Genomic DNA, 11,480 nt, shown 5'->3' with positions numbered 1-11,480 from the left:
ACCCAAACTTTTCCAAACTTGCGGGTAGTTCTAAACAAATACTACCTTTAGGGTAGTTCTAAACAAATACTACCTTTAGGGAAAAACGTTACAGGTTATGTGCAACGATTTGACATAAAGTAGAGAGGGAAAATGTCTAATCGTTGCACATAACCTGTAACGGAGGTAGTAAAAAAAATGGGTAGTTGTTTATAAATGACCCTATCTTTAGGGTAGTTCTACACAAAATTTCCACAAAAATGACTCCACAGTTATATATTAAATATAGAAATTAGAGGATTTATATACTACCTTCGGTCTAAGTTAGTTGCAACTTTAGGGTATTATTTGTGAGATATAAAATATTCCAAAGTTGCAACTAACTTGGACCGGAGGTAGTATATGTTATAACAATCTACAAATTTTATGTTCTGAGAATCTCAGTTTCTCACAAGTAAGGTAGAGCGGAAAACCTAGAAGTGAAAGACTAAGCTACTACAATGGCGACCTTAAAGGAGAAACCAAGCAAGAGTAATGGCGTTGTGAAGGAAGGCAACAATCTATTAGGCTCACCCACTTTCCAACCACTCGATAATGGCCGTTTCAAATGCGTCGAAACTGGCCATGAGTTGCCTGCCCACGCTCAGGACTCTTATTCTCAGAGCAAACGATGTCGTATTGGCCTTATTGACTTTGCTTTGACTCATAGCAAACCCCCTCTCAACATGTTCAACCAAGACCCTCTCAATAGGTTTTTTTTTGGTTAAATTTCTGTTAAGAATTTCTGGGTGTTCAATCTAATGATTTATTGTTATTTTAAAGTGTAATTCTTTAATTGATCTGTGGGTAAAATTTGTTTGAATTTATTTGATGGAAGAACTTGATAGTTGATTTGTCTAATATAATTTATGTATCAGTTTATTAATGGGTAAAATTATATGCAAATTTGAAGAGCATACATGATTTTTTATTTATTTATCTTTTTTAATTTTGAGTAATGTTTGTATGAAATTAGGTATGAATTTTCAATTTGACTAGTTAATGAATATTGATTGGTGATGCTATAAACAAATTGGAAGAGCATCCTATAGGATTACTTTATAATTTCTGTGGGTCTTGTTTAATTGAGATTGTGAATTAAAATTTTGATAGAATTTGCTATTTGGTTAGAATCTGAATGAATACAAATATTGTTTTGTACAGCTCTAAGGTAATCTGTAAATTAACTGGCGATACCGTAAACAAGTCTGAAGAACATATATGGAAACATATTAACGGAAAGCGATTCTTCAATAAACTCGGTTTGTCTTCTTAATCAGCTACATTGTGTTTTATGTGTGACTTTCTTCAAATTATAAGTCGCATATTTGAGCTGTGTTAATGCCAGTTTTATGATGAATTTTGTGTTTTGTCCCATTATTTGTAGAGCAAATGGAAGCTGATAAATTGTCGGGTAATGGAGATGTTGAAATGAAGGGTGAAAAACAGGGAAAGGGAGGGTCAAAGGGGAAGGAAAATGGTTCAAATAAGAAAAAGAAGGACAAAAAAAAGAACAAGGAGAAGAAGGAAGAGATAATTTCTGAGATGAGAGATTCAATGGTTGATACTGATTCTGAGGAACTTGAATTCTGGATACCTCCTGAAGGCGAGCGTTGGGACTTTGATGATGGGGGAGATAGGTGGGGATCAGATTCCGAATCAGGCGATCAACATGAAGAAGAAGATGAGGAAGGTACCTTTTCTTCTGAAGCTGAAGGTTAAATAATTATTTACATTATTAGATAACAACTCTATATATTTTTGTTGTCTTAAATTTTGTTTAAATCCATTTTGTGCAATACATCAATAACCATCCATTCTAACATGAAGTATTTATTTTTTATTTTTTTTATTTTATAAAATATTCACAGTTTTTTGGGTCGCGTTATACTTTTTAGAGTGGTTTTAAAATGGTTACAAATATTTTAGGTGATTATTTTTTACACATATCACGGATCTATATTTTGTATGGGGTGCATATATTCTATGACACTTAACATGGCTCTTAATATTCTTTGTGCTACTAATATATACTTACCTCCATATTTTTTTAGTTGACACGTGTTCCTTATTAGGAAGTTTATGGTGGGAATACTTTTTTAAACCGACACAAATAGAGAATTAATTTACAATTAAACCATTTATTGGGAAATCGTTTTTTATTATTATTATTGTTATTGTTGTTGTTATTGTTATTTTTATTGTTATTGTTTTTATTATTATTATTATTATTTTATTATTATTATTATTATTATTATTATTATTTTGTCATTATTATTATATTTTATTAAATATCATATGTGTACACATATTAGGCTTTTAATAGAATATTTCAAGCTTTGTGGGCACACAAAATGGGTGATAATAAAATATTTATATCGTTTTTGTGACGGAAGGAGTAGTTTAATTGTATTTTTGAACTGTGATGAGTCGCACGAAGCGTGATTTTGTTCATGACTCAATGTTCTGGTCAACACTTGGTCGAAAGAGGTTTGCTTCAATCTAATCACATGAGCTGTCATCTGTCAACATATAGCTTTGCTTTTCCTGCTTTTGTATTACTTTAGCAATTGCGTGGTGTTTTATATTGACAAATCGTTTTAAAGGAAGATTTCCCTTGTGAGAGGAATCATGTGACTGCCATATGGAAAGAAAAGTGAACTTCCCATCTAACAACGCAGTTGCTAACGTCTGTGATGTTCATCTATCCATTTCTTCTAGGAAAACCAAAGTGGCATTAGATCATTTTGGTCCCATCTATGTGGTTTTCTTTCAAGCCTATTCTGCCGAGAATTTATGTTTTGGAGTGCCTAAGATTGTGCTACTTGAGGTGCTCTCTTTAAAATATTTCTTAATGCAGAAATGATAAGAAATTAGGTGTAATATGTGTGCAGCTTGCTGTAGCACATTTGATGGGGAACCGACTATGATGAAAATGGGCTTACTTGGGAAACTATTAAGTAAATATTATACAACTTAATTCTTTCTCCATCAGACCATCACACAATATACTTCAGGACATTTGGCTGTTCTGAATGAAATTTTGCACATCCTTAAGTATATAATATAATTTTTTTTTTTTTTTTTTTTTTTTTTTTTTTTTTTTTTTTAAAAAAAAAAAAAATTTTATGTCCATTCTGTATGTAGCCCTACCCAATATTTTTTTTTTTTTTTTTTTTTTCTTATGTTTCCTTCTCATTGCACCTACCACTGTTTTCTTTTATGCTTTTACCAATTATTCTAATAACAGTGTTAAAGAGTATTATGGGATGGCAAAAATGTAATGAACCGAACTAGGGGAGGGGCATTACAGGAAGTCTAATATTTTTAGTAGTCATTAACTTTAACTTTAGTATAAATAAGTGAGAATATGCAATGAAATGAGAGAGGCTACTTGTACACATGAAACAAAAGTTGAAGTCTAGAATCATCCTAGGGATTCAAACCATGTAAATTAGTAGGTAGAGAAAAGAAATGATTAGGCAGGCAAATGGTGAGAGAATTTTAGGGGAGTTGTGACCTACTCACTACCTTGGAGAGTGGTAGCCTCAAACAACTGATTACTAACTTGGAAAGTGATAGCCTAAACCTATTACTTTGTAAAAAGCTTAAACCTTTGCCAAAAAAAAAACAAACAAAAAAATAAAAAATAAAAAATAAAAAAAAGGAAAAACTTCTGTTAATATTTTTGGGGTATTTGCATGGAGTGAAAATTAGTCGATCTTGAGTCCATTGCAAAAAAATAGATTTCATGTTAGTTGATTAGTAGTTTCCCCGGTTATTTTTTTCTGTATGATATTTTAAAGAATTTCAAGAGTAGGCTTTATAGATTATTCTGGAACAAATTAGTTTCATGTGAGAAAGGAGGTAAGAAAACCGTCTGGGATTTCACCTAAACTAGCTTGTACAAATCATAGCTAGGCAGATATGTACGTCCACATGGAAATTTTCACATGTAAGCCAAAAAGTCTTAGTCCACTCACCTATTCTCCATCCACCAGATTTGCTGCTTTCTCTTTGCTACAAAGCTTCATGAAGGCTTACAGAATAATGCTTTCTTACTAGATCAGATCAAACCTATAGCTCACTCCAGGCAGGTTCAAATCACTTACAATAAAGGGTAAAACTTTTAATTGAACGACTAAAGCCTGGACAATAGACAATTGAATCTGTAATACAAATTCCTTGATTCTTCAGCTTCAATGAAATAGGTTTTATTCCGAATCTGTACTATCATAGATCTTAGCTTATATGGCCAACATCCTGATAGAAATCTTTTTGTAGCTAATGGCCGGTCCTTCGAGTGTCTCAAATTGGGCGAATTCTGTTTCTTATAATTAGACATGTAAAGTCATAAGAAAGACGATTTTCCTTGATATTGTGATATGCCCTCAGTCTCTAACTCTGTATTTATCATTTTTCTTTCATGTATATCCCTTAAAGAATGCTCCATTTCTTTGAAGATTCCATTATTTTACTCTCTCATTAACGTGCAGCTTCAGTATATTACTTTCTCATCAACATTATTAAACAGAAAAATTAAATATTGTGCCAAACTATGGCTGAGCTTACTTGTAAGTGCAGAGGAATTTACCATATCCCCTTTATCTGTTTTCTTCTTTGTCCCTTAATCTAGTTTAAACCCCTTCAGTTTCAGAGGGACTGGTTCCGTCTCCATTTGCCATAAAATCTTGTACGTCCCAATTGTTCTTTCACTTCTTGACTCCTCTAATCTTTCCATTCCTCACCTATTCTACATGAACATGAACATGAATGTGGAGCCTCTTATTTAATACTTCCTCCGTTTCAAAATACTTAGCTGCACCATGACTTTTGCTTTTTGACTACTGATTATGTTGATCAAACTAAATGCTTCTTCCTGTATTGAGGTAATGGTAATCTAAGCTTTTTTATTGTATAAGAGATTTGGGTTTGTTGGAGGTCTACTTTTAGAGAATGTTCAAGTTTTGCTGGGTTTTTTTCTTTATTTTTTTTTGATGGGAAGTATTGCTGGATTTTTAAAAGATTGAAAAATGATGGATAAACTGCATGGAGAAATATCCAGGGTCCTTATAGTTATTATTACATAGGGTTATAAGAAGTTGATTAACATCTCAATAGATGATTAGGTGTTAGTTTGCAAGCCCAACCTAATTGTGGGTTTTGGTTCTGGTTCGATTATGAAGAAGCTACAAAAAGCAGGTGAAGAGAAATGAGAGAAAAGCAGAGCAGAGAATAACAAGGTTGTTGTGTTCCTCAACTGTTTAGTATAAGGTTAAGTTAAAGAGTTGATAGACGGTTGTGCGGTTCTTATACACGCCTAAGTACCCTTTGCTACAAAGTGATCTTCTGTGTTTGAATTTAATTGTAGTCTTCTTATTCTTAGTAAAATAAGATGTAGTTTTCCAACTCTTGTTTTCTAGATCTTGGGTGATGATCGAATAGTTTCCTAAGCCGATTAGGAGTCTAGGGTTTCCATACTCTATATATGAAGGTTTGACCTGGAGATTAGTGGTTTGTGTGTTATGTTGTACCCTGAAAATAGGTGAGAGTTACACACTTTGAGAGCTCATTTGAGAGAAGGATTTATACTTTTGGCTGATTGAGATATCACTAAAGGGAGTTAATCAAAATATACTAGTAATAAGTTGGTTTTCTTCGTTATTTTTTTTTTATTTTATTGTATTTGGGTGGGGTGGGGGTGGGGGTTGGGATTCACGACTGTGGGAGAAACCACATGATCTTGTTTGGCACTCATTATATTGTCGCACCCAATCTTGTTTATTATTGTTTTTTCTTTCCTTACTCCTCACATTAGGTAAAAGAAATTTGACCATGACCATTTTCTAAATAAAATTTTGATTTATGGGAGGATAATATATTTTACTCACTAGAGGGTTTTCCTCATCATAAATTGATAAAAACTAGAATGTGGTAAACTACTTTCTTCTCTCGTTCTCATATTTTTAAGGCAAAATTGGTTGAAACAACACCAATTATAGTACCTTAAAGTGGAGCAATGTGCTGCACTACTTGTGAAGGGTGGGTGGACATGTTTGCACAAAATCAAATTTGGGGTCAAAAATTCTATTGGAGTTAAGAAATCGACATTTTTTTCAATATTTTTTTTTACATTTATATTAAGGGTAATGATGTATGTAGCGCTTAGGATTACATCTTAGCCTCTAATATCTTTTGTAAGTTAAATTTATTTAGAATTGCATGATAATGTTAAGTGTCAACTGTTGTAATTGATGTTAATATCCACTTAATAATTTTACTTCTCGTGAGAATTTTTCTTATGTGAGAACACTTTTTATATTCTAAATTTTTCAAATTTTAAATCTGATGTTCTTAACTTTTCTACAGGTGTTCTAAATTAAATAAAATGTTCTAATTTAGTACTCACATATTCTAACCATAAATTAGTTAAGTTTGATGTTATAAATTTCAAATAACTTGTTTCAAAATTTTAACTTATATGTTCTAAATTTTAAAACGTGTGTTCTAGTATTTTTATTATATATTCCATATTTTAAAGTGTATATTCAATTTTTTTACTTGTATGTTCTAAATTTTTTTATTCACATTTTCTATAAACTATATCAGTTTGTTCTAAATTTGTTTTCACATGTCCATAATCTTAAATCATATGTTTTAAATTATACTCATATGTTTTAAATTTGATAAAGCAAATTTTTTAAGTTTTTAATCACTTGTTCTATTTCTTAAATCAGATGTTTTAAATTATTACTCATATGTTTAAAATTTTAATTTGAGTCACATGTTTTAAATTTTAACTCGTATGTTCTAAATTTTTACTCACATGTTCTAAATTTTAGATCAGTACTCATACAAATACGAATTCTCACATATGGATCTTTTCTCACCGGATCCTATATATATATACTACCTCCCGTTTTTAATTAGTCGACACGTTTTGACTTTAGCATTATTCACACACCTCCCTTTGACCATGTTTTGTGATTTATACGTGAAGAAAAATTTAGTCAAGTGGGTTTTTGTTAGATTTAACACAATGTATATTTTCAAAATATGAACTTTTTATAATTTTTGGTTATTATTAATTAAAGATATTAATGATTGAATTTGTGCATTGGTAAACGTGACTAAAGAAACGTGTCAACTAAAAAGAAACGGAGAAAGTATATATTATAAAATGACAATTTTGTAACTCTTAACAAAATTTTCGATTGCCGGATCTCATTTTCAGCTACATTTGTACCCACCCTCCATAAATCGAGTTGTGTAGTGCATTGTTCGACTTAAATGTTGTGCCCCTCTGACCTATTAGTTGGTATTGTGCTAGACAATTTTGCCTTTCTTATGTCATTTTTCTATTTGTCCTTTTTTTTTTTTTTTTTTTTTTTTTCCCCTCTCATTTAATGGTTGGCTTTTTGTCAATTGTGTGGTTCAACCTTCAACTATTCGTGATTTTACTGTCCCTGCTTTTTTTCAATAAAGATGATGCCAATTTTTTGTATGATACATTGGGTGATATTATGCTGTAGTTTCTAAGGCTAGGCTGATTGGTTTGGAGAGAAAAGCTGTAGCTGTTTTTTTGGAGATAAGAACTCTTAATTCATGGAAATTTGTTTTAACCTTTAGTTTTTTTTTGGCCTGTACTACTACTCATGGGCTGAAGTATAAAAGTTAAGTGGATTACTATATAATGAATCAATTTATATTATCCTCTTTAACTATTATTTCAAAATATTATGATTGGAAAGCTTGACAGAAAATTGCATGTGTGCATCACTGCACTATGATGTTTGTAAAGCAGATTCATTGGGCCCATATATTTCTTTGGAAAGAGGAAGATTAAGTGAGCGTAGTCACATTCGTTCATCAGTACATGGAAAGACATTGAATGATTTAATGAAAGATGATGAGAATGTGAAAGATTTTAATATGTGTGTGTGCTTGCGATTGAGGGTGTCTGCATGCACACACGCGTGTGTGTATGTGCATGTGCATGTGTGCATGCTAAAAAAAAGGAGGATAGGAGGATCTGAATCAGAAAGGAGACATATGGCTACTTTTTGTTGCTGTTATGCCTCTCCATAGTTTCGGAGTTGGATATTTGTGCAAACGATTTTAACTCTTTGCTTGTCTCTGAAATCTCAACATCTGCCTTATATTGAACTGTGATAATATCTGGTTTACCATGGACATAGATTGAACTTGTGGATTCCTTAATATTGTTTCATGTTATAGAGGCAAAACAGGGTTGTTCTTGGTTTATCTATGTTTAACTCTTAATTCAGGAGAGGAAAGATTTTTGTTAGAATGAATGATAATTGGTGTTCCCTTAGTATTTGTTGAAATTTATTACATGCTATATCTTCTTTGGAAACTTGCTCAGCAAATATCACTTCCAAACTACTACTCATTTCTACTTGCGACATTATCTCCTTTTCTCAGGTGTAGAGAATGAAGAGGAGCACAAAATGTCTGCTGAACTTTCTACAAGGTATCTTTTGGCACTTGCTGTATGTCAGTTTAGTCAAGTCATTCAGAATATCTGCGTACTTATTAGTTTACAATTCCTTGCAGGGCAAAGAGGATGTCGATAGAAATTGGTCCAAGTAGTTTTGCTTCAGGAAAGAAAAAGAGTAGGACAAAATCCCCATGAAAAAAAATTGATCATGGCAAGTTATTAGAAAGGTAGAATATCATGTACTGATGATTACCTTCAGTTTTTGGTTCTAGTGTAGTTTCATTTCTTCTGATTCTGTATTGTACACTTGTGTTATTAGAAATACCAGTGTTATCAGAAGGATGTGGAATCTGGCATTATGCTATTGTATAAGTTTTCTTTAAAAGAGTATTGTTTCACAAAATTACAAATTCTTTTATGTTGACTAAAGGGTCATCGAAACGGCTAGCCCCGTTTGTGTGGGTGTTATGGCTAGTTGTAACACTATTAAGGCTCGTGATAATTTGTATTATAATGTTAAAAATCCTTATTAATTGGAGCTCTATTGGACTAATTCTAAGTGTATGTCAGTATGTATATGATTATGCATACTAAATGTTGATGTATTAGCTAGTAAAAGTCTCACAAAAGAACATTAGTTAGAATGAAAGTAGAATATACTTGCGTTCTACTCATATATGAGATTGATGTGGTTGACATATGTATGAGCTTGAAAATCTACGTACACATTCATGTTACATCTTTAGAATTGAACAAAATACAAAGGAAAAATTGCTCCAATTAATCTGAACTTTGTCTCGCTCACCGAAAATAATCCCAACTTTCGTTTATTATCTATTGCACCCAACTTTAGGGGGCATTAATTTCTATTGCACCCAACAGGTCATCTAACCTGATGTAGCAGGTTACCTAGCCACGTGTTAGCGTATGATTGACTTATTTTTTTTTAAAAAAACTAAAAAATAAAAAAATAAAAACCCCACAAACCACCCATACCCAGCGGCTGCCACCACACCCCCACCCCCACCCCGCCGGGAAATCACCCCCACCCCGAAAAACCCCTCCCCTGCTGCAGGAAACCACCGCCCACCTTTCCCCCTCCCTCGAAACCCACCCCTTCCCTTCCCCCACCCTCGAAATTCCCTACCCCACCCATGAAAATCCCCTCCCCTACTGCCGAAAACCACCACCCAGCTTTCCCCCTCCCTCGAAACCCACCCCTTCCCTTCCCCCACCCCCGAAAACCCCTCCCCCACCCACGAAAACCCCTACTCCACCCCTTCCCTTCCCCCACCATAGTTTCCCAAATCACGAGCAAGGAGGCCACGAAATTGGCCGAAAATGGCAGAAATCGGCTGACTTAGGGCTAACTCCAACCATTCAGCTCGAAATCGACCAATTTCGGCCGTTTTCACCCATTTCTATGGCCGTTTTCAAGGAGAAATGGGGGTGCGTTTCTGGTGGTTTTTGGGCGTTTCTGGGGTGGTTCCGCGGTTTAGGTGGGCCAGGGGTTCCGGCGTGGAGGTGGCGGTGGTGGACGGTGGCTAAGAGAAGCTAAGGGGAGGTGGCTGTTGGGGTTCCTTTTTTTAATTATGTTTTTAATTTTTTTTTCTTTTTTTTCAACCAATTACATGTTGACACGTGTGTAAAAAAAAATAAATCAGAAATGTTTACCTTATTTACTGGTTGCAGGTCATTTGGGTGCAATAGAAATTAATACCCCCTAAAGTTGGGTGCAATAGATAATAAACGAAAGTTGGGATTATTTTCGGCGGACAAGGCAAAGTTCATATTAATGGGAGCAATTTTTCCAAATACAAAATAATTCATAATCAGATTAGATAATGGCTAAATTTTTTTTTCCCCATTTCCTCTAGCTAATTTTTTATTTCAAAATCAATTCCAATATCACTATATATTCAAATTAATTATAATTTTTTTTCTGAAATTTTACTAATACATATATATTATTACAAATTAAGGACTTATAGAGTATAGTATAGCTATGAAATAAATGTTGTGTTTGACAATTAAATCATATGTCTAATTTTATGAAAAGGTAAAATATCAATTAATTTTAGTCTATTGTTTGATTAATTTTAATGTTTATTAAAATTCATTTGTAAATAAGTATTTACTAAGATGACCAGCTGGCCACTAGACCTGATCAAACCAAGCCCCGCCTGAAAAAATAATTCGGGTTTAGGTAGCCCAAATTTCCATTTTTGTTCAATCATATGCTTACCTATTAATCTAGATTATGACGTTATAATTTCTATATTTAATGTGTATGTTTTATCAAAATTTATTTGTTAGATATTCCTACAAAAAATTAGACTTACCATGCATGACACGGGCCTTAAGCTAGTATATATGTATAAGACAGCCAATCCACAGGACCAATACCACGAGTACCAATTTAAAATTAAGTTATTTTATATATTGACTCTTAACCTTATTGTCACAGCATATTTTTTTAGAAATAATAGTTTACAAAACTAAAAAGACCGGTAAAAACTAACTGTTTTACAACAAAGGATTTTAAAGAGATCAAAAGAAAGTTTTTAGATACCCTGATAATTGTTGTATATATTTCCTTTAGATTATGCGGGGATTTATATAGTATCAGTGTTTACTCGATATATTAAACATAAAGTGAAATGTCTAATCGAGCATGACGTTTTGAGCCGCAATATTTACTCTTGCATGGGAAGCTAAGCGATGATGTTTTACGATATCCTTAATTCGTTCATATCACGCATACGATGCATATTACAACACTCCCCCTTGAACGGATTACTATAGAATGACTCATATCTAAAATTTACATTTATGTAAAAATAAATATTACCGCTATCGTACCTATATGTTTATCTGACTTCTTAAAACCTTGACAAGAAAAGTCCTGTGGGATAAAAACTTGGACGAAGGAAAAAGAGTACAACACATATAGGGCTCCCCCTATGTTCAACATAGATAACAAAGACGACGCATGCCTGTC

The 11,480-nt window shown here is 33.0% G+C and overlaps 1 protein-coding gene across 2 annotated transcripts; it reads left to right on the top strand.

Annotated features, from left to right (window-relative positions):
• The first annotated feature begins 418 nt into the window (after positions 1–418).
• On the top strand, positions 419–9,023 carry LOC145601316 (uncharacterized). 2 transcript variants are annotated; one of them, XM_081657315.1, is made up of 5 exons: positions 419–730; positions 1,183–1,280; positions 1,406–1,711; positions 8,464–8,512; positions 8,596–9,023. In XM_081657315.1, exons 1-5 carry the CDS (start codon positions 480–482, stop codon positions 8,672–8,674), a joined length of 783 nt encoding a protein of 260 aa, XP_081513441.1. In that variant the 5' UTR covers positions 419–479; the 3' UTR covers positions 8,675–9,023. The 2 variants fall into 2 exon arrangements, with proteins under 2 accessions (XP_081513441.1, XP_081513440.1); XM_081657314.1 differs by having other exon boundaries at positions 1,406–1,735.
• The last annotated feature ends 2,457 nt before the right edge of the window (positions 9,024–11,480 follow it).

The sequence above is a fragment of the Chenopodium album genome, chromosome 21, assembly GCF_948465745.1.
Source record: "Chenopodium album chromosome 21, dcCheAlbu1.1, whole genome shotgun sequence".
NCBI classification, from domain to species: Eukaryota; Viridiplantae; Streptophyta; class Magnoliopsida; order Caryophyllales; family Amaranthaceae; genus Chenopodium; species Chenopodium album.
The sequence above is the reverse complement of the archived record's forward strand: the minus strand, read 5'-3'. Positions and strand labels throughout refer to the sequence as shown.